Source organism: Taudactylus pleione, unplaced genomic scaffold, assembly GCF_031769625.1.
Source record: "Taudactylus pleione unplaced genomic scaffold, aTauple2 ptg001400l, whole genome shotgun sequence".
Lineage (NCBI taxonomy): Eukaryota > Metazoa > Chordata > Amphibia > Anura > Myobatrachidae > Taudactylus > Taudactylus pleione.
This window is the reverse complement of record NW_028285800.1, coordinates 26630-50974: the sequence shown is the minus strand read 5'-3', so window position 1 is coordinate 50974 and position 24345 is coordinate 26630. Positions and strand designations below refer to the sequence as shown.

The 24345-nt window shown below is 44.3% G+C and overlaps 1 protein-coding gene across 1 annotated transcript in view; it reads left to right on the top strand.

The window, feature by feature from the left end:
- LOC148442740 (kinectin-like) overlaps window positions 1-24345 on the top strand; it is a gene marked incomplete at its 3' end in the record, with an annotated part of 175896 nt that overhangs the window by 126474 nt on the left and 25077 nt on the right. Inside the window, exons 23-35 of the mRNA XM_088463544.1 lie at window positions 84-118; window positions 397-487; window positions 1214-1282; window positions 4341-4378; window positions 7531-7621; window positions 8237-8305; window positions 10555-10592; window positions 14379-14469; window positions 14562-14627; window positions 14783-14823; window positions 16301-16391; window positions 16477-16554; window positions 17477-17514. Of these exons, the coding sequence (XP_088319670.1) occupies window positions 84-118; window positions 397-487; window positions 1214-1282; window positions 4341-4378; window positions 7531-7621; window positions 8237-8305; window positions 10555-10592; window positions 14379-14469; window positions 14562-14627; window positions 14783-14823; window positions 16301-16391; window positions 16477-16554; window positions 17477-17514 (836 nt within the window). The remainder of the gene's footprint in view (window positions 1-83; window positions 119-396; window positions 488-1213; window positions 1283-4340; window positions 4379-7530; window positions 7622-8236; window positions 8306-10554; window positions 10593-14378; window positions 14470-14561; window positions 14628-14782; window positions 14824-16300; window positions 16392-16476; window positions 16555-17476; window positions 17515-24345) is intronic.

Here is a 24345-nt window from a genome sequence, read left to right as displayed (position 1 = left end):
GATTATATTTCTTTTTGATACATTTGCTTGAGTTTTTTGAGTACCTGCAACATTTTCTAACTACCTTTTTTTTTCACCTTTAGACACATAAAGACGTACTTGGACAAATGGAGAAAAGGTAACTGTAAGGCATGCATGACTTCCCTCCCAAGGCTTGACGTGATTATAGACCTATAGGAGGGATGGGGGGGTCCCCATGTAAATCCTGTGCGCAGCAGTCGTGTGTGGGACAAGATGCTTGTTGTGTTTTTATTACTTGATTTCAGTGTACAGAATTGTCATAGCCAATAAAATAAATCTTTATGCTTCCTCTTCTTTGTTGTCCTAATGAATGCTGATGTGGTTACATGTGATTGAAATGCTTGCTATAAATAAGAGTGTATTTCCCTTTTGTAGCATGGAAGAGAAAGATGAAAAGATCAAAACTGTTGAGGAGTTGCTGGAGACTGGACTCATAGAAGTTGCAAACAAAGAGGAAGAATTGAGGGTAAGTTGCTTTCCTTAGCCCTACACCGACTCTGCCACAGGGCTCTGTGCCCTAACTTGACCATCAGGTATCACTGACTGCCATTAAACCAACTCTGGAATATATTCTGAAAACTGGATGAGGTGCTGTATGCTAAGAAACCTATATATTTTAATACTTTGTAATTGGGATTGCACAGTGTAGTGTACAGCAAGGGTAATGTAAAGGCCACAAAGTAACAGGTCATTAGGCATGGACACTAAATAAACAGACCTTTCAGCAATTTGGCAAATTGCACAGATCTAGTCTTTTCGGGTTGGTCTGAGTGCCCGGATCAGAAGAGTCATTGGTTGCGAGGGAACACTGAAGCAATGCATGCCATTGCAGACGTTGTCCAATCAGGTATTCCGTTTTGCCAGTTCAGATTCAATTGGATTTTGACTGTAGAGGCTGTGGCTACACATGATACAATGTAGGACCAATCTGATTGACAATGATCAGCTGATAATGTAATGTCTGCTTACCTAATATAAACATCATAAAGCTAATATAGCATTTTATAAGTAGAAGCTTTTGCATGAACTTGGTTATATTTTAGAGGGATTGGGTTTGGTTTATATTTACCATTTCATATTACCTGAAAATAGATCTGCATTGGAAATCCCTTTGCAGCATAGAATTGAGTAGGTTTCTTGTGCAGTTTTATTATGTTTACATGAACTCAACTTAAAGTGATGTCTGTTTTAGACACTAAGGGATGAAAATGCGACTTTACGGATGGATGTGCAGAATCTTAAGGCCCATCACAAAGACCAGGTAATGTGTGGATTATAATATTAAAATTAAAGCATTTATAGGCTCTATTACTCCAGAAGTTGTATTTGCTTAATTGTGCCTAGCATAGGATAATGCTGTATATACAGGATACTGGTACTAGTTGTATGTTATTTCTTTGTTCAAGCAGAGCGCAAACTCAGGATATGGGGGTTAATCCAATTAGGTGCGAGTTTGTTTCATGAAACTCACACACTTTGCACTAATGCTCGCTCCCGAGAAACGCTCTATCCAATTAGAAATACCAACTTGCGCCACTTGTGGGGGGGGGGATTTTTTTTTTTATAGCATATGACTTGTGAGAAAGGCATGAAAAAGTGGGGAAACCATCCTGGACCCCTAAAAAGTGACTATTTCATTGGCAGAATCATACAGAAGACTGTTAGTGAGCATAAGGAAAATACTGGAGGTTTTCAAAAATGAGAAAAAATTGTAAATAAAAACTTTTTGTTTAACCTCAAATGAATTAAACAAAAAAGGCAAAAAAAAGTATAGAGATGTGATTTTTTTTTTTTAAAGAAAAAAAATGGTAAAAAGAAATATTTAATAAAAAAACAAAAACTGTAAATGCATTTGGGGTGCCTAAACTAACAAAAAAGTTGCTATGGGGGTAATTTGAGGCAATTTTTTTAAACACCCAAAAATGACATCGAACTATTGGGCCAATTAAGCTAATTGAAAACTTCTAAATGGGTAATTAGTCATTAGAGGGGCTAAAACAGAAAAATATTACCAACAATACTCCTCAGGCGCTCTAAGTAATCTAGATCTCAATAAAAAATGAGAGAATCCATAGTGTAGTATATTCAGAATGTAATTTTTTGTTGTATCTTATAAAAATGACCCCCCTCTTATTCAGACTCGTACCATTAGGGATGGTCTACTGTGCATAAAGTAGACAAACCAGCATAGATAAAACCTTGCGGATCTCCTCCAGAGGTAAGGTTTCCGTTCTTTTATAAGAAGCACAATCTCCAATGTAGTTTATGTGAAGAAAAATAATACCAAAATAGTGTAATACTATTTAATTCAAACACAAATTAATACATTAATTTAAGATATAATAAAACAAGTGTAAGTGGGGAATGAATGGACCCTCACCGGATGGATTGGTCTAGTTGTAAAACGGACCTGCCGGGAAGTGTCCAAAGAAATCCCCACTCAGCTCCTCCACCAACGCGTTTCGATACGTCTATCTTTTTCAAGGTATGAGGAGACATGCTGAACTTCCAATATATACCCCGCCTAATGATCCTAACAATCAATCACTCAAACCTATTGCCAGACATGGATCAACTAGCCAGACTAAAACCCATAGTGTCTAAAACAGACATCACTTTAAGTTGAGTTCATGTAAACATAATAAAACTGCACAAGAAACCTACTCAATTCTATGCTGCAAAGGGATTTCCAATGCAGATCTATTTTCAGGTAATATGTAATGGTAAATATAAACCAAACCCAATCCCTCGCTGTTGAAATCCCGCTCCTTCTGCTCCTTCTGCTCCATCTCTATCCACAGACCAGACCGGGTAATGTGACCTCAGGTGGTGTTAAACGGTGATCACTTCATCTGGAAGTATGCGTTTCCGAGTCTCTCTCTCATGCTCGTAACGTCACTTCCGGGTCACATGTTTCCGGGTGGAGGAGCTGAGTGGGGATTTCTTTGGACACTTCCCGGCAGGTCCGTTTTACAACTGCCAGGGACGCCTGATGTTTGGACTTATGCGCTGTTGTCTATTACAAGGGTAGACCAATCCATCCGGTGAGGGTCCATTCATTCCCCACTTACACTTGTTTTATTATATCTTAAATTCATATTAATCTGTGTTTGTTTTAAATAGTATTACACTATTTTGGTATTATTTTTCTTCACATAAACTACATTGGAGATTGTGCTTCTTATAAAAGAACGGAAACCTTACCTCTGGAGGAGAGCCGCAAGGTTTTATCTATGCTGGTTTGTCTACTTTATTCATAGTAGACCATCCCTAATGGTACGAGTCTGAATAAGAGGGGGGTCATTTTTATAAGATACAACAAAAAATTACTTTCTGAATATACTACACTATGGATTCTCTCTTATTTTTTCATTGAGATCTAGATTACTTAGAGGAGTATTGTTGGTAATATTTTTCTGTTTTACTTTCTGGTGGAGTGTGAGTGACACTTTCTTTTACCCTCAACCATGGGCTGCTTTAGGGCGCATGGTACTATTGCCACTACTTTTTGATTGCATTAGAGGAGCTGTCCGAGGGGTTCTGCTCTGTGTCCTAACAGTTTTACCATCTCCCACCTTCGGGGGTGCGCACAAAAAACGCGATTTTCCTCTGAAATAAAAATGCAAGTGTGGAATTGGATTGCAGCCGCACTTCGTAGTGCGAGTTTGCCGTGATATCGACTCGCACAAGCCAACTCGCACCTAATGGGATTTACCCCTATGTTTGTCACTACTTTGCTTTCTAGTTTTTTCTTTGTCATGCTTTTGGTCCTTTCTAGATCTAGACCTAGCAATAAGCCCATTGACATAATCCCATGCCAACAATAATGTTGCATATATGCCTTACTACTAGGCCACGCTACAAACTATAGCATTGTTAGATGAGCATCACACCACAATAAACATGATTAGGTAACTTCCTATAGAAAAAAAAATCATACATTCATCACTTAATATTTACATTTGGCAAACAGAGGAAAATATATAAAACCTATGAATAAGCCCCTTTAAGAATAAACTTCTTGTTTAGTTTTGTAAACCATCTTTAGCCACTTTCATGAAACCTTTGAACTGGGGCAATCCACAGTGTTACTGTGGATTGCCCCAGTACTGCTAGATGACATAGTAACCCATAGAAGACCCATAGGGGGCAGAGCAATGCTCCATGATGTGAGCACAGCAATCTTCACTCATTTTCCTGCTCCTTAAAATGGGGTGTGCGTTAAAATGAGGGTCTCCGTAACAGATGTTGGCAATGTAACCATATATAATTCTTATTTGATAACATTACTGTCACTTATTGTATATATTTATTTTTAGGTAGCCCTTACGTCTGTTGTGGAAGATCTAAAAAATGTGTAAGTTGCTCCTGCAAGGTGATGAATTCTTTAATGGTACTGGTAAAATGTTAGTTACAGCAATGCCCATTGATTTGCTGGTCTCCGGTCTGTAATGTGTATTCTAGGGGGGAAATCTACTAAGGTGCCGGTTTATAAAAGTGAGGATGTTGCCAATAGCAACCAATCAGATTCTACTTATTTATCTAGCACCTTTTAGAAGATAATGGCTATAATCTGGTTGTTATGGGCAACATCTCCTCTTTAGCACTTTAGTAAATATACCCAAAGGCTTCTGATAGGTGCAGTGTGAGGCTGGAAGGGCAGGGTTTCCTTTGTCAGACAGGGGAATAATGTCCCTTTTTTATATGGTATATATGATCACATATTTAAATATCCATAAATCAGTCATTCTCAGGTATTCATTATTTTATATTTAAAGGAATATTTCTCCTTTTCATTATTATCCTAAATAAGCGCACAGCCTACAGTAAGTTCTTCATGCAACGATTGTTGTGCTAATTTGTTACCAACACTTAAAGGTTTAGCGCTGAATGTTCAATTCTATATAAGTATTTTTTATGTATATATGGTTTGCAACCTTAGAATGATGGGATGATAACAGACTGCTATAGTACTGTAAGTACAAATATACTTTTACTTAATCAGTGCTTAAAACTCGTACAATGTAATTGCAGACTATGGGGTCTATTTACTTAAGCAGTGTTATGAGACAGAGTGAAAAGTGATAAGTCAGTGATAAGGTGCCAGCCAATCAGCTCCCAACTGCCATCTCACAGGCTGTGTTTAAAAAATGACAGTTGGGAGCTGATTGGCTGGCACTCATCACAGACTTCACTCTGTCTCCTAACAATGCTTAGTAAATAGACCCCATAAACTTAAACAACAACATATGAAAACGTACAAAAATTGGAACAATAAGTGCTAATGTGCACTGTCAGGTTGTATACCAATAACCACTGAATTCTCACACCAAGTCAACTGCACTGAGACCCTTTGGTATGGAATATAATCATAATGTCAATGTCAGTGTCAATGTCAATGTCAGCTCTCTCTACCAGCGCATGCAATAAGGATGTCCTTATTAAGCAAGTCTAGTATAGGTGGTGGCTTGTCCTGGTGTATTGCTAATGGTGGCTGGAGATGTCTTCTGGTCAAGTAGGAGGAGACCACTGGGACTAGGGTGCAGGGGCTCCGGACTGTGGTTGTAATGGCTAACAGTCTAAGTGAGCGATATGTCTAATTAAAAACTGTATCCTGCACTCTGGCTTATGGCCTTAGTCTCCTGTCTGGGGAGGAGAACTGCTGGACGAGACCGCTCACAATCTCAGCCTGCTTCCCCCTCCGTTACATAGACTCACCTGTTTTCCTGTCACTGCTTGTGGCTGGATCCCTCCTCCTCCCGTCCGTGCTCAGTCTCCTCTGGTCAGTGGATGCGGGTACTCGGCGACAGCGTCCTGGACTTCTGTTCCTTCCGGGTCATGTGATCGGGGCCGCTCACGTGATGCGTCTGTATGAGGTCTCAAATTGCAGTGCCTTGGTGCGGGGGACAGTCGGAGCCCCTGCACCCTAGTCCGAGTGGTCTCCTACCTGACCAGAAGACATCTCCAGCCACCATTAGCAATACGCCAGGACAAGCTACCACCTATACTAGACTTGCTTAATAAGGACATCCTTATTGCATGCGCTGGAAGAGACAGCGGGACTCCGTTATTCTCTTTCCCCCCCCCCCCACGCCCTATCACTGAAATTTACATTATATTCCATACCAAAGGGTCTCAGTGCAGTTGACTTGGTGTGAGAATTCAGTGGTTATTGGTATATAACCTGACAGTGCATATTAGCACTTACTGTTCCAATTTTTGTACATGTTTTCATATATTGTTGTTTAAGTTTGTCTGCAACTACATTGTACGATTTTTAAGCACTGATTAAGTAAAAGTATATTTGTACTATCGCAGTTTATCATCCCATCATTCTAAGGTTGCAAACCATATATACATAAAGATTTAGAGCTGAACGTTCAATTCTATATATGCATGTTTAAAGGGAGTGTTTATCCATTCTTCAACTCAAAAATACTTATTGCTGACCATTCTACAAAGCCATGGAACATCAGTTTTTAATAATACTTTTATTTATGTAAGCCTAAAATGTATCAAAGCTAAATTTAGTATAATGTCTTACTTGATTTCATTTTCTTCTCTTCATACTAGTTTGGGTGCCTGGGTCCTCATGATCTTATTGGGGGAATTCAATTCAGCGCGATGTAGAATAGCCGCGAGAGGAGTAAAAAGCATTCAATCTGACTTAAGATCTATCTTGCATCTTAACTTTTTTTTTTTTTCAAGTGCATTGTGTCCCAGATTGTCAGATCTGCCCTACTGCGCAGCAGATCTGACGATGCGATGTGCAACCAGCGCGGACGCGCATCGTGATGGTGAGTGGGGACTCACGATTTACTCTGAATTTGGCCATATTTTACACAATCTGTCGTTCCAATGTGTCGGAATTGTCCAGATCGGGTAAAATATCGCTATGTGTGTGGCCAGCTTTAGAACCCCAACTTGTATAAGGTATAACCGTGTTCCATGGGCTGATGTGCGGCATAATCACCTGCCGCTGTGATTTTGCTTTGATTCTAATATAAATAAGACTGCAGAGGTTTATAAATGAAGATCAGATCATGTGATTTATATAGGGTATAGGATCACAACAATTCTGATGAATCAGACTATTTAAGACCTAATACATTTCGTGTAAAGGCTGGTTTGATTGGCTAACTATGAGAGGGATGACTGTTAGGCAATTGGGCCCATTAGGCACAGGAAGTGATGTCAGAAGATGAGTACTTACATGGTCAGGTGCTGGCCTATTCCCTCCAGATTCTTTTCATCCGTTCCGCTTAATGTTGGGAAGGACCCAGTCACCCATTATTATGAGGATGATGAGGGCCAGTGCTATGATTTACAGCGAATTGACATCTAAAAGGAACCAAATTGCAGCAAGAATCATAATGGGTAGGCACTATAACAAGTTGGCTGAAAAAAGGAGACTTATTAAAACCTAAAAATGTTTTTATTTTCTTTGTTTTAAACCTTGGTCTATGAAATATTGATTTGAAATGGTATTAATAAGGATTATATTTTTAGTATCCATGAGAAGGATGGCAAAATAAGGTCTGTGGAAGATATGCTTCATGCTGAGCAGCTACGGGCCAACAATGAGGAAAAGACTGTACAGGTATTATGTTCTCTGTAGGTGCCAGATTGTTGCAGGAAATGTTCTATTGGGTTTACTATTCTTTTTTTGTTTATTTTTTTTGTGGCAAAATATTTGATTCATTTTTATATTATTCAAGTATTAATATTATGCCAGATACCCATCATCAGCGGAAGTAATGTCAAGGATCCGATATGATTGAAATATAAATAGATTACAAAATAGAAAGTGTTAAGTTTTTGCCAATAGTCTACATGCTGTCACATTACAGAACGCTTGCAGTATTGTCCCAATTTGTAGCTGCAGATATGCGGATTGTGCATCTATGGTCAGCATTGGGTGAAATGGCTGCTCCACTGAAGAATACGAGCCTGTTTGCCTTTCAAAAGCTTGTAATTCATTCTAATCAGTGCAAAGAGCTTATGGCCATGAAATTATGGCATTTCATTGTTTGCACGTTGTGTCATCCATAACATAGGTTATTGTTTCATTGTGGTGCAAAACTGGAAGTTATGGGTATAGGCCAATGCATCCTGTAAACACCTAGGGCTAAAAGTACATCCATTTTGTTACGTTTATGTATGCCATTGTGATGTGGTCTTGTCTCCCATCGGTCTCGTTCTTGTTGTTGTCAAGGCATTGACTAATGAAATTGAAGCACTAAAGGAAGCTTTAGGAAATAGCCAGCTTGAAAAGGCGGAACAGGTAACACTTTTGCTACGTCACTGAGATAATGTACTCAACAGCGGATTGTCAATAGTTACTTAGGCCAGGAGGGCACAGTTGTAAGACACGCTTCTTATATATTCACAAATGCAGAATATCTTAGTTTCCAGAGTTTAATTAAAATTGTATGCTCTACATATGTAGGTAAGTGATCACAGAAAACAGGACAATCATTTTATCCCATTAATGCCTATAGTTCGTAGGGTGGAATGATCCATAAAATATATTGGGTATATCAGGGCTTGACAAATTTTTCTAAAATCTAGGAGCCAGGATGAAAGTGTAGGAGCCAGACATAAACCCCCCACCCCCTCCCCGCCCCCCCAAAAAAATAAAATAAAAAATATTACAGGAGTGAGTAAAGAGCACCGCTCTGTGTGTTATAGACACTATACTAGTCCACAAAATGGTCACAGATGAATGGATACAGTAAAATGGAGGCTCCCTCACTGCTCTGCACAGCTCCCCTGCTCCACCCTCCAGTAATAACGGACCACATTTCACATAAAACAATGGTGCCGGAAAGTACAACAAAACCCCCCTCCCCTCATGGTCACAGTTTAATGGATACAGTAACATGGAGGCCCTCTCACTGCACTGCACAGCTACCCTGCTCCACCCCCCACCCTCCAGTAATAACGGACCACATTTCACATAAAATAACAGTGCCGGAAAGTACAAACCCCCCCCCCCCCCCCCCCCTCCCCTCGCGGTCACACCACTATCCCTCTGAAGCTGCTCCGCAATCCCTGGCCACGCATAGACCCTACTACCGCAGAGCTCTTTGCAGCCGGAGATAGGAGACAGTAGGCAGTTGGGACGTACAGGAGGATCAGCGTAGACTGGGACAGACAGCAGGGATCAGAGCAGGCCAGGATGGAGAGGAGTAGTCAGCGCAGGCCGGGACGGACACAGGCACAGCAGTCACCGCAGGTGACACTCGGCACATGCACTCCTGTGCATGATATGAACACCGCAATACTATAGGCACGAATCTCCACCAGAGCCGATGAGGATCTGCTTCCTCCCTCACTGCAAAATCTGGTAGCCAGGCAGCAAAATCTGGTAGCCATGGCGACCTGGCCCCCGGGATTTGTCGAGCCCTGGTGTATATATTTGTGTGGATGTTATTAGAAACCCTTACATATACGGGAACTAGGTTGTTTTTTTTTAGTTTCTGTTTTTCTTAAATAGACTGATTTTGAGAGCTGTAATCTGATTTAGGGCCGAAATCAATTAGCCTCGAAAAGTGCCTTTTGGAGAAAGGGTTTCGCCGATTTACGTATTTCGCCTATTTTCAAAGTATCTCCGCACTTCAATTACCCAGAGTTTTCGCCTAGGCAAAAACAGGCGAAAAAATTTCTCCAGCAAAAGGCAGAAGAAAAGAAGTGCAAAATCCATATTTTGGGGTACAAATGTGGGGAATTGGTTCAGAACCCTTTGGACACCCCCCTAATGGCTAATTAGTCAAAATAAATTAAAAAAATATCTTAAACCCCCCCCCCCCCCCCCCAAAAGATGTGTAATTTTTGGGGTGAAAAGGGAAAAAGTTTTGCAAATGGGTAAAAAGTGGGGGGCCTGATATTTTGGGGGGCTATATGGATGAGACAGGAGTTTTTGAGTTTTCAGGAGGTTGCAATAGGTCTATTTTTTCTTCATTTTAGAGACATCAAAATATACTAGTACCCATGTTCAGGTATCCCAAACTTAACTACGGTGCTTATTTTTCAGAAAAAACATTGCTTTGTATCATTTTTCCACACATATGCAAATATGCGTATAACAGCCCTTTACAACAAAATACGTTCACTAAATACTTTTATTATGGCTACTACTACTATTGTATATTGATTCCCAGGGTCACTGAAGCTTTTTATGGGGTACAGACTGATTTCCCCCCAAAAAAGGTCCTTTTCGCTTTGTAAAACATTCGCCGACCCGCGTTTTCACCTTTTTTACAATTGATTAGGCTGAAAAGCGGGGATGCGAATGGAGAAAACATCGCATCAAAACAGGCGAATTAGGCAAATTAAATCAGCTTTTCGCCAGACGGCGCTTTTCGCGGCTAATTATATTCTCGGCCCTTAAAGCTCTTTGTTGTGATTTTATTAAATTTACATATAAGTGAAGTGTTATATTTACAGCTTATCTATTCAGGTGTCATTTTTGTCAAATGTATTTTACTGTACATACTTGCTCTGTCCTTTACAATTGTGTATCTTCTACAGGTCTCCAGTATTGCTCAAGTTCAGGAGCTTCAGAATCAGTATGTATTAAGTAGTGACTATTTCTTCTGTGTAAAATGGTGTTGAGTAGCCCTTATAATGCAATCACACTGGGATAATCATTTGTGTAAGACAGACGGTGATAAATATGTATGGGAATGAAGTGACGTATAACTCCAGACTCCAGTGATCTTTAATGTGTCATACATATTTCAAAATTTTATTTGCTGTTCATTCACGTTGTAAGATTGATCATGGGACATAACATCCATGTACCCATTACCCTAAATCCCTCTGTATGAAGAGGTGAACCATGGGTCATATTGTACTTGTAAATATGCGACAAGTTAGTTAGGCCTTTGTAGTGTTTTCTGAGGAAACATTGCACCCCCCCCCACTCCCACATCCTGTCACTTGGTTAGTGTATCCCCATGGATTTCGATTTTAAATGTGTACTGTAATGTTTTGATGCTTATCTGCTCTTCCTCTTGGAAACGAACGTTGCTGCAATTATCCAATTTATAAATACTTTAAAACTAGTAACAGTAGTACAGAGTATTTAAGATCCACGTTGCTGTATCTCTTCCAGATATGTCCATGTTTTAGGAGAGTGTATTAGCTTCACTTGTGTTACATAAGAAGAAAAACAAAATGATATGATACCATTTGGGTGGTGCTCATAGAATCATCTCTCATTTCTCATTCATCCTTACCCGGGGGGACACTGCTAACCTCGGGGTGTAGAGGGCGCTGTGGCCAGAGTAGGCACTTCTCCTTGTTTGAGGTGGTCTCCTCCCCCTGTGTGGCCTGCAGTTACACTTCATTGCAGTCCCCTCTGTGTGGACATGGCAGCTAAGGAAACACTGTGACTGCGCTAATTTGTGTTCCCACTGAACTTTAAATCCCTGTAACACAAAACTAGGTCAGATATCCCTCAACTTATTTAGGTGGGATGTGAGTGGAATTGTTGCTGATATATTATTAGTAAGCGCTTCACTGTTGTGTCACTTGCTGTGTTCTGAATGTTTCCCCATGTTACTGGCAAAACATGCAAATGCAGTACTTTCAGGAAGTGACTTCTGGAAATGTTATTTCCTGTAGGAGTAGGCTTGCCATATCATCACTTTAATTTGGGACACACAAGAATTAAGGCCCCCATACATCAGAGATTGATTGCAGCAATCGTGCAATTTGCAATCAATTGTGTATAAAAATCTTTTCCTTTTTCAATCGATTGTGGCAATCTGCAATCGATTGAAAAAGGGAAAGATTTTTATACACAATCGATTGCAAATTGCACGATTGCTGCAATCCATCTCTGATGTATGGGGGCCTTTACACTGGTTCTGTGGCTGGCTAAAGGCCCCCATACATCAGAGATGGATTGCAGCGATCGTACAATTTGCAATCGATTGTGTATAAAAATCTGCAATGTATGGGCTTCACAGATCGCAGATTGCAACCAAAAAGTGATTGGAATTGTTTAATCAGATTGTCCAACATGTTGGATTTCACATATTGATTGGGGCTGTAAATTGCTAGTGTATGGACATGATCAGCAGATTTGCAGACCGTTTCTAGCAAAATGATGGGCCTTTCAAGATTGCCAGATCTGTGTTTGCTGCAATCGATCTGCAAATCACTGAAAAAGATCTGTAGTGTATGGGCGCAGATTGCTCGATTGGGAAATCCTAAGATCGGGCAATAAATCTTCAAATTGTTCAATTGTGGTTTTCAGATTGCTGATGTATGGGGGCCTTAACTTCAAGTCTTTCACCTGGTTTTAATCAGCCACAGAACCTGAGTTCCAAATTAAAGGGATGATATGGCAAACCTATGTAAAGGCCCCCATACATCAGCAATCTGAAAACCACAATTGAACAATTTGAAGATTTATTGCCCGATTTTAGGATTTCCCAATCTAGCAATCTGCGCCCATACATTACAGATCTTTTTCAGTGATTTGCAGATCGATTGGCAGATCTGTGTTTGCTGCAATCTTGAAAGACCCATCATTTTACTGGTAAAGGTCTGCAAATCTGCTGATCATGTCCATACACTAGCAATCAACAGCCCCAATCCAGCTGTGAAATCCAACATTTTTCGACAATCTGCTTCAACACTGCCAATCACTTTTTGATGGCAATCTGTGATCTGTGAAGCCCATACATTGCAGATTTTTTTACACAATCGATTGCAAATTGCAGAATTGCCACAATCGATTGCTGATGTATGGGGGCCTTAAGGTGGCCATACATCAGACACCGGATTTTGCGATCCGGCGATGCGATGGGAAGTGCCGGCGTTTCCGGGTGGAAACGCCGACCTCCCACCATCGATGTTCTGCGATCCATCGCCGGATCGCAGACATTTTCCATGTTAAATGTCGGCGATTTGACGATCGCGATAATTTTTTGATCGCGGTCTTCAAATCGGCAAAATCCAACATGTTGGATTTCTGCTATCCCGCGACGCCGGGTTGCAGCATCGCAGGATCGTGGCAATCCATCGCAGATGGATGGGGCCCATTAAGAGGGTTTAGTTTTTGTGTTAAGGGTGCACGTCCCCTCCACACAGTGTGTCCAGTCATTTGCAAGCGAAACTTTGAGGACTTGTTCACGCCCTTCAGCTTTTCATGCATTAATCAAATTGTAAAAATAGACCGTCCGTAATCTGTAGTGTGTTCTAAAATGTAATATTTAAAACTATACTATATACTGAAGCATGTGCTGAAGTCGATTGCATTTTACATTAGTAGAACTAAATGCATGAAAGTGCAGGAAGCATATAAAAAAAACATATTAAAAATATGTTAATACTGCAAGAATCTGCTTTTTAGGAGTAATGCTAAAAACTAGAGCCATCTATGACTGTTGTGTGATTGATTTGGAGGCCTTACGCATGCTTCACCTAACTAATGGTGCATATCCACTACACGATAAAATTGAACGATTATGACATCGTAATCGTGCAGTGAGTATGCCGGCTACGACCAGCGATGCGCGCTCCGCTGGTCGTTGCCGGCATCTGTCATCGCCTGAACATGCCAACCTGCTGATATCGACAGATTGTGCATGTTCGGGGATGAGGGAGGTTGTCTGCACTGAACGACATATCGTTCAGTTTGGGTACATTATCCACTGCACAGGATGATGATGAACGATTACAATGTTGTAATCGTACAGTCGTTCTACACTCGTGTAGTGGATATGCACCTTAACATCAACTAAATTGTGCCTTAAAATTACCATGTAAATGTGAAAGCTACAAATAACTTTTTAAAATAGTAATCAGCAAATCTGCAAAAACAAAATGTAGAAATGTATAGAAATATTATTGAGTGATAAAGTATTATACTATGTAGTTGCTGCCTCCACGGTTAGGGATAGGCTTTGTATGTGACTGGTCACATGGGATCGGTCTGTTTTTTTTATTTTTTCTTCTCCATCTCTTTATGATTTATTTTTTTTTTTTACAAATCAGTAACTTGATCTCCACAGAAACACGGGTGCAAGATACTGGTTTTGGGATTATTTCAACTATTTTCATCCAGACCAATGTAAATGCCTAGCCGTGTAACCCTATAAATTACATGATTGGGTTTAACTAACAGCGTGTACAGTAACTAATAGATCCCAGTGTTATCCGGTACAAATATATTTTTAGACTGTTCAGCTGGTGACACAGGAATCCATTGGTTATAGAGCATGTGACATGCTTTCTAATTGCTTTCAATTGCGTGTGTAACCCGGCAGTGGTAGTCGTTAACATTACACTATGCTGTAATCCAGCATGGAAGTACAATTCTTTCCTTCCTCTTTTTGTAGATTGAAGGGCAGGGAAGAGACCTTAAAGATGACAGAAGAACGGTTCAATGAACGTGAGAAAGTGATTCTAGAAAAGGAAAGACAAATTGAGGTGACTCTCTAATCTTTATCATTAATATATAACATGTTTTATCCCTATCTGTATGGCTTGTAATAATCATGTGTGTATTTTTGCTTTGAAAGGATCTGCAGAAAGAAAGTAAACAGCTGAAAATCCATATGGAAGAAGTCCAGCAGAAGCTGATGCAGGTGCAACATATTGCTTATTATGTACAGGGGTCTCTGGGGGGTTTATTGCTGAATCTCATGGCCCTTTCAGATCTGCTGCATTTTTATCATGTTCTCTTTCTGAAAAATATTTAATAAATAATCATGAGAATGTCATTTATATTTTTCTCTCATAGCAAGACTCCACGTCAGCAGGAGTGCAAGACCTTCAAAGGATGTAAGTTCTCCCCTGTGCGTGACTTACAGTGCTCCATTGCTGCCAATTACTCATATGGTCCTTCCCCAATTCCTCAGGGGCTGCTTCATGTACTCATTTTTCCTGAGGGGGAAGGGACACACACACCCACACACACCCACACCCACACCCCAGAGAGGCAGAGAGGATGTAGGAGATCCAGGCATGAACTACTTTGTTCCTCCGCAACCATTATAACATTGTGGACTTGGATTTTTATGTTGACAGTCAGGATGCCGGCGGTCACAATACAGACAGCGGCATCCCGATGGTCAGAATCCTGACACATTGAGGAAGTAAGTATTAGGGTCAGGGGAAGACTTAGGGAAAGTGGGAGGGTTAGGCACTACGGGGGGTATGCAGTCGGAAAGCCGGTGGACCTAATCCCGGCGAGGGTTAAATGACAGGCGTCTAAATCTAGACGTCTGTCAATTTACCGACTCCAGGAGACTGGCACCCGGCATCCCGATCAAAGAGACGCCGGGCACAGATAGCAGTGGTGGACTTAGGTTTAGGCACTTAGAGGGGGGGGGCAAAGAGTTAGGCACTGGGGGGAAAGGTTAGGGTTAGGCACCCCTAAGGGAGGGTTAGGGGGTAGAATTAGGTTAGAGAATACTTAGCTTGGACAATCGGGATTTCCTCCTCTGCTGGATGCAGCTGTCGGGATTCCAACCGCCGGGCATGGGTCTGGCGGTAAATCATACCGATTCCCTAAGGGGAGGGTCAGGGTTGGGCTGCGGGATGGGAGGGTTAGGGTTGGGCTTCCGGCTGGGTGGGTTAGGGGGATTCTTAAGGTTATAACACTTGCAGAAATCTATCAGGATTCTGACTGTCAGGATGCTGCTGTCTGTATTCTGACCGTCGTACCCAACACCCCATGTCCATAGGCCCTCATTGTTAAAATTTCCTTCCACCCCCCCCCCCCCCCCCCCAGTGGTCAGTAGGTTCCTCAGCACTAATAGTTCCCCAGTGGCATTGCCCCTACCCCCCTATTGATGATAGATCAACAGTGATGCAAGCCCCCTGCCCACCAATGTCTATAGGTCCCCAATGTGTTAGTAACCCCCCTTCCCATGTGTCACTATCTGTCTTTGTGTCTGATGCCCCCTCCCCCTAGGGCCAATTAACTTTTTGTGCAGCCGCACCCAACCCAGTGTCAATTTGCAATGAACAGTGTAAAGCGGCAGAGATGGAGTGAGAAGAGCTACTGGCATAACGGTTGTAGTTTTACCGTGAATGTTTCTAACACAAAACATAACAGTCAACTTTTGGGCACATTTTATATCTGCATTAAGTAGCAAATTATGTCTCCTTAAGGTATTTGTAATTTAAATGACACAGGATCTTGATGTTAATCTCACTATAATTGATTACTGAAGCAAGGCTGTAAGTCGGTGGTATGTTATTCTCCTATGATTGGATAAGTAAATGTTTCTTTGCTTGAATCATTGCTGTGTAGAGTTGAGCAGCAGGAAGAGAAGATTAAGAGCATGGAGGCTGCGCTTCTGGTGCGAGAGACGAACGTGGCTGACACAACTCAGGAACTAACGGTAACCTGTGAGAGCTGCAGCAGCGGACAGGGGTGCAGCCATAGTGCCAGGGGCGGCACTGACTTTTCATTTTGTTAATTAATAGGGGTTGAAAAAAGAAAATGAGATTTTGAAAATTCAGGCCTGTGAGCTACAAAGAAAACACGATCAACAACTAAAACAGGTATGAATAATAATCTGCTTTGCAGAGATTGCTGTCCATAGATATTGGGCAGTGAGAACTACGTAGGAGCAATGGATGCCCAAAGAAGGATAATAAATTTGCCTGTAACTACTCCTGTCTTCTTCCCTGGTAACCACCTTATTCCCACTTCCTATGATTTCTTCCATGCTGCTCCCCATTCATGGAAGTCCCTATCCTGCCTGACCAGACATTCCCAAATCTTCAGCCTTTCAAGCTCACTCTCAAACCCCCACCCACCTTAAGTATCCTACTATTTCCCCATCCGATAATGCTCCTGCTCCTCTGCATGTTCTACCAGCTCCTTGTCCCTTGCCCACTCCTGTCCCACTGGCTTCTATTGTCTCAGCACTGCCCTCCTTCTCTAGATTGTAAGCTCTTACAAGCAGGGCCCTCTCTACCCTTTGTCTCACATCTTCATCACATCTATATGTATTCTCTTTTTATGTGCTGTTTTATATTATGTTTTGTGGCTAAATACAAATAAATGATAATGAGCCTCTTTCCCCATCGGAAATGTTATTTTGTAATTATTTTAAAAGTAGATTTGTCATTGTTATTATGTCAAATTATTAATTATACTTTCTACCAGTCTCTTCACCTTCAAAAGAGCCCTTAATGCTTACCTCTTCATATAAGCCGATCAGCCCTGATAAGTCACTAGTATCACCCACCTACCCTCTGATCAGTCACCCTACTTGTTACCCCCCTACCTTGTAGACTGGATCCTTGTTCTCTTCTCCTAGCACTATCCCTGTCACAAGTGCACCCTGTCACCCTATGAATAATATTTCCTAAGAATGTAATATTGGCAGATGAGTGGGAATGGAAAAATGTGTTACAAATATTTAGTGAGGTGTAATAAAAATGACTTTCTTGCAGTAACTTGTTGCTATTATTTCAGGTTTCTTCAGTTGCTCAAAGTGAAGAACTATTAAAAGCGTAAGTATAATCTCTACTATGCATTAAGTTATATTATGCAGGTATCTTTGTCACTTTAAGAATGACCTATTTTATATGCTGGTAAACGTGTTATTGGGCTTTAAATGATTAATTCCACCCAAAACTAAATTGTTATGGTTGTGTAAAAAAAAAACAACTGCATTTCCCGGTCTGGTGGGTCATGTAGTGCCTATTACTGTCTGAGCAGGGGACACACACTTTTTTTTATTTTATTTTGAGCTGGCTTTTTCAAACATGAGCACAGAAGCGAGAATTTTATTCTGTTCATAGTTACCAAATATTCAATGCAAAACCATACATACTTGTTACCATGGAGTTTACCGGCAGAACAGCCTGTCTTGCAGAGGTATGAAGAGCTGACGCGTTTTGCTTCTACTCAGTTGTTTTGCAGTGTGCTATTCTTCACTGTATTTATATATTTGGCATTTGCAGAATTTAATTTGTGACTGCTTAATGCCAAATCCTGCAAGTGATGAGTTCTAAATGTATGATAAGATGAATGTTTTGAGGGACAATCTTGAAAAGCTCTCTGTCACAATTACTCGGATGATTCTTAAGGATGCGTTACTGTCGGCAAGAATTGATGCTAACCTGAACAGAGGCGCTGTGTCTCACGCCAGGGAGCCCCGCAAGTGGATTTGGACTTCGCTGCATCCGGTACGCAAGTCAAGGTCCTCTATGTGGTTTCTAGCATAACAGGCTGGTGTATGCAATGGGCAAGGTATGACCAGCACATGTCTGTTTCCAAGTGGGCAGTACGGTACCAGGGAGTAGGCGATATCAGGTCAGAGGCAAGACGGGAGTCCAAACCAGGAAGTCACGAGAGACCGTACCAGAGGAGCAGACGGAGAGAGTAACGGAGAACAAGCCGGGTCAGGACACAGGTTACAGACAGACAGGAGGCTGAATATCACAAACGCTGGAGTACGAGAGGTGAGCCTAATACTCCGGTAGTGAAACTGATTGCCAGAGATGGATAAAAAGGCTGGACCATTTGAATTTGGTGCAAGTATGAAGTCAGCAGTCACATGACTACTGCTTAAAACAGCTGGAAGAGCCATGGGCCTGCTCCATAGAGCATAGGAGAAGCTTTGGAGCGGCAGCAGCTACCCGGGGGCAGCCAGTAGGAGCCAGCGACTCCAGACCTGGTAAGAGACTGTCTCTCACTGCAGGACTCCAGCAATCTCATCTCTCCCCTGCACAGATAAAGCAGATTGTACTGCGGAGTCATCAGATCACTTCAGAAAGCCGATCACATTTAATGTAATTGAACTGTCATGCATTAACATTTTAGGAAATATAATGCTATTATATTGCAGACACAGTAAATGGTGTATAATATTATACAGTGCATTAAACTTGCCATGTACTAAATAAGTGTTAAAGAAATAAAACAAGAGATATGGTAAGAACTTACCTTTGTTATCTCTGTTTCTACGAAGTCCATAGGGTCCACAGGGTTGACCTTGGGGTTATAGCTGGAACAGGATCCATGGGCACCACACAGTTAAGCTTTTAGCTCCCAGGATGCACTTGGGTCCTCCTCTATACCGCGCCCCCGAGCCACAGGCACCTCAGTTGGTAAGCAGCCTAGGCCGGAGGAGAATATGGAACAGAGAGAAGGAAGACTGGAACACACAAGAAACCATACTCACAGCAATAGGAGACGGAAAACCGGTGACCAGCCACACAGCCCATTTGAAGCCAGGTGCGTCAGGGCGGGCGCCCTGTGGACCCTATGGACTTCGTAGAAACAGAGATAACAAAGGTAAGTTCTTACCATATTCTCTTGTTTTCTACTTCAGGGTCCATAGGGGGTCCACGGGGTTGACCTTGGGGATGTCCCAAAGCAGTTCAACTAAGGGCGGGGACGCTCCTGTGCTGAAAGGAGCACCCGGCGCCCAAAGGAAGCATCCTGAGAGGCGAAGGTGTCAAACGCATAGAACCTCAAAAACGTTTGAATAGAAGACCAAGTGGCCGCCTTACACAGCTGAACAGCAGAAGCGCCACGTCTAGCAGCCCAAGAGGGACCCACAGAACGAGTGGAATGAGCCTTAACAGAGGCTGGCACAGGTAAACCCTCTTGTGCATAAGCCTCACAAATAACGGAACGAAGCCAACGGGCTAACGTTTGTTTGTTGGCAGGCCAACCCCTCTTGTGAAAACCAAAGAGGATAAACAAGGAATCAGACTTCCTAACCGAAGCCGTCCGGTCTACATAAATTCTAAGCGCCCGGACCACATCTAAGGAAGTCTCACCAGCTGAAAGACCAGGGGACTGAAAAGCTGGCACAACAAGTTCCTGATTAATGTGGAACTTCGAGACCACTTTGGGCAAAAACTCAGGACGAGTGCGGAGCACCGCTCTGTCCTGGTGAAAAATCAGGAAAGGAGGGCGACAGGAAAGCGCCCCCAATTCAGACACCCTCCTGGCCGAAGCAATTGCCAGGAGAAAAACCGTCTTAAATGTCAGCCACTTGAGCTCCACCGCCTCAAGAGGCTCAAACGGAGGACCCTGCAGGACCCGTAGCACCACCGCCAAGTCCCAAGGAGCCACAGGAGGCACAAAGGGAGGCTGGATCCTGAGAACACCCTGGAAAAAGGTGTGAACGTCTGGTAGTATTGCAATCCGCCGTTGAAACCACACGGACAAGGCGGACACATGAACCTTCAGAGATGCAAGGCGTAAGCCGAGATCCAATCCTGACTGAAGAAATTCCAAGATCCTAGAAACTCGGAACACCTGAGGATCATAATGTCTGGACTCACACCACTGAAAGTAAGTGTGCCACACTCTGTGATAAATCCGTGCTGAAGCAGGCTTGCGTGCCCGGAGCATGGTACCAATAACCGAACTGGAGAAGCCCCGAGACCTCAAGATGGCTGTCTCAAGAGCCACGCCGTCAAAGACAGCCGACCCAGATCCGGGTAAAGGCAGGGCCCCTGAGACAACAGGTCCCGACGCTGAGGAAGAAGGTACGGAGCGTCGATGGAGAGGCTCCTGAGATCGGAGTACCAAGGACGTCTGGGCCACGCCGGAGCTACCAGCACGAGCATGCCGCCGTCCTGCTTGAATTTCCGCAGAACCCGAGGAAGCAGGGATAGCGGAGGAAACAGATACGCCAGGTGAAACGTCCATTTCACCGACAGCGCGTCCACCAGACTTGCGCCTGCGTCTCTTGTCCTTGACCCGTAAACGGGCAACTTGTGATTGTGACGGGAGGCCATCAAGTCCAGCTCCGGCAGTCCCCACCTGTCCACGAGTAGCTGAAACACCTCTGGGTGAAGCGACCATTCCCCGGGATGCACGTCGTGACGGCTGAGGAAGTCCGTCTCCCAATTGAGGACTCCGGGGATGAAGACCGCCGAGATCGCCGGAATGTGACCCTCCGCCCAAGTCAGGATACGAGACACCTCCGACATCGCTGCCTGACTGCGAGTTCCGCCTTGGTGGTTGATATACGCCACCGTGGTGGCGTTGTCGGACTGCACCTGTACCGCCCTTCCGTGAAGAGCGGGGCCGGACGACTGCAGGGCCCTGTATACTGCCCGCAGTTCCAGGATGTTGATGGGGAGAAGTGCTTCTTCCGCTGACCAACGACCCTGAAGCGACAAAGAGCCGGTCACTGCCCCCCAACCCCGGAGACTGGCATCCGTCGTGAGCAGGACCCAGTCCGGGATCCAAAATTGGCGCCCCTCGACCAGATGAGCTGTCTGAAGCCACCAAGCCAAAGATTGCCGAACGTCCGGAGACAACACCAGCACCTGAGAGCGGATCCGGTGAGGTAACCCGTTCCATTCTGATAGAATCAGCCCCTGCAGGGGCCGGGAATGGAACTGGGCAAATTCCACCATGTCGAATGTCGACACCATGGACCCCAGAACTCTCATAGCCGAATGGACCGACAGGCGGCAACGGCTCAGGCAACTGTGTATCCGCAGCTGTAGGGAGGCGACCTTCTCTGGAGTCAGGAAGATCCTTTGCTGACGCGAATCCAGCAGGGCTCCCAAATGAACCATCCGCTGAGATGGAATCAGGGAGGACTTTTTCCAATTTATCAACCACCCGTGTGCTTGCAGGCAAGCGATCGTCAGGTGGAGATGTTGAAGCAGTACCTCCGGGGAGCTCGCCAGCAACAGGAGGTCGTCCAGATACGGCAGCAGCCGTACATTCTGGTTCCGAAGATGTGCGGCCATGACCGCCATAATCTTCGTGAACACCCTCGGTGCCGTGGAGAGACCAAAGGGTAGCGCCCGGAACTGATAGTGGTGTTGAAGGATAGCGAACCTCAGATACCGCTGGTGTGAAGATGCTATCGGAACATGGAGGTAGGCGTCCTGGATGTCCAGGGACACCATGTAATCCCCCGGTTCCATCGCCAGAATGATGGAACGTAACGTTTCCATCCTGAACTTGGGAACTCTGAGGAATTTGTTCAGAGACTTCAAGTTGAGGATAGGGCGATGAGAACCATTGGGTTTCTGCACCAGAAACAGAGACGAATAATACCCCGTCCCTCGTTGTGATAGAGGAACGGGAACAATGACCCCTGCTTTCAGCAAGGACTCTATAGCCTCCTGAATCTGTAACGCCTTGGTCTTGTCCTGAGAAGGACTTGTGCAGAAAAACTGGTGGGGTGGTCTGTGCCGAAAAGACAGGGCGTACCCCTGGGAGACCACTTCTCGAACCCAGGCATCCGTGGTGGTATTGTGCCAGCACTGGGCAAATAGAAGAAGTCGGCCTCCCACTCTGAGGTCCCCCAGAGGGAGGCCCGTCCCATCAGGCCGCAGGTTTATCTTCCTGCTTGGAAGAAGGGCGCCGAGCACTCCAGGCTTGCTTCTTGGGTTTAGAGGCAGTCTTACTCGCAGACTGTCTCGGGAAGGACTGACCTTTCGCCTTACCCTGAACCCGAAAGGAACGAAAAGCCGAACTCCGAACCTTAGCAGGCAGTGCCGCCGAAGGGAGGAAGGCCGACTTGGATTTAGCCAGGGTGTCCACTATTTTGTCCAAGTCCGGACCAAATAGTAATTCACCATTGAAAGGTAAGGCCTCCAGACCCTTCTTTGAATCAGAGTCCGCTCTCCAGGACCGCAACCACAAGGATCGGCGGCCAGACACCGCTGCAGCCGATACCCGCGAGGTCAGCAGACTAGCATCTAAAGAAGCTTCACCAATGTAAGAAGCAGCGTCCCTCATTTGTCCCAACAACGCCCGTTGGACATCCGGAGCGTAGTCTGGGAAGGTATCTTCCAATGCATTGGCCCACCCCTCAATGGCCTTGGCCACCCAGGAGATGGCCATGGACGGTCGGGCCACCGCCCCGGAGAGGGAGTAAATAGACTTTAAGCAAGTCTCAACTTTCCTGTCCGTGGGATCCTTCAGCGAGGATATCGACGGTAATGGTAAGGTGGCGCCCCGAGTTAAACGGGTGACATGGGAATCCACCGCCGGTGGAGTTTCCCATTTTTTACAATGTGCCTCAGGGAAGGGGTAATTAGAAGCCAACCGCTTCTGAGGAAGGAATCTCTTACTGGGCGCCTGCCAAGCTACCGCCATATGATCCGTCAACTGATCCGACAGGGGAAACACCGCAGAAGCCACCTTAGTTTTTTTGAAACTAGGAAACTTCGACTTAGGAACCGGTGCCTCATCCTTTATAAGAAGAATAGCTCGCACCACCCTAACTAGTGCTCGCACATTAATGGACGACTTGGTATCCATTTCCTGGACCGAGGCGTCCGAGTCAGTGTCATCAGGGACCTCCCCATCATCTGAGGAACCCTCTGAGTCCGATACCTGAGCAGCCCGTGTCATGAGTGGGCGTTTAGAAATCCTAGAAGGCATGTCAGTCTGCAACATTGACTGTAAAGCCGAGGAAGCGGTCGCCAAATTTTGCACGGAGTTGGAGAGCACATCCACCCATGGTGGAGGAGTCGCCATAGGGGCCTGAAAAGGTACCACAGGCTGCTGCGGCACAGGGGAAGCCTGTATATACATAGGCAACCCCGCATAGGGACCTACTGATTGAGACCCAGGAGGACTCCGCAATAACTGCGGGACACCCGGGGAATGGGGGATGGTCGGCTGGGGCACCGCCCTAGTAGGGAGAGCAGTCGGGACCGACAGACGGTCCGCAATAGACACCAGCACTTGAGAAAACATCGCCCACGGTGGTTCCTGCGCCAGAGAAGGTCTGGATGGGCCAGGAGCCACCTGGCATCGACTACACAGGCCATCCTGTGACAAATCCTCCCTATCTACTCCTGCAGAACAGCGTCCGCAGGAGGCCAACACCGGAGCCACTGAGCGCTCAACCTCCTCGTCTGACATGACAGAATATATTATATATCTGGCACCAGGGTAGAAGTAAAACGCACTCACCGGTGTGCTGAACAACAGCCCACAATATGGCACTGAGTAGCACACAACTGTATGTGACGGACCTCACAAATACGTGATCTATATAAGTGAGGTCAGTAGAAACGCCCCTCCCTAGGGCTTGTAGGAGAAGTAAAGGGATAGGTATAAGCTGACAGTAAGCGGAAAATAAGCACAGACCGGCAGCACTAGCAAAAGTCACATACCATGCAGGAAGATATACTCACTGCACCTTTACACTACAATCAACCTGCCCAGATTCAGTGTCTGGGAGGGCTATAGTGCTGTGTACGCTGTCCTTAATCAGGGGAGAGGTACACAGGGGGACCGGTCCGCGTGCTCCCTGAGATCTGCGCTGCCACTGGGAAAATGGCCGCTGGAGACCTCAGAGGAGGAGTGGCCGAGTATCTGCAGCTCAGCGACGCCAGACT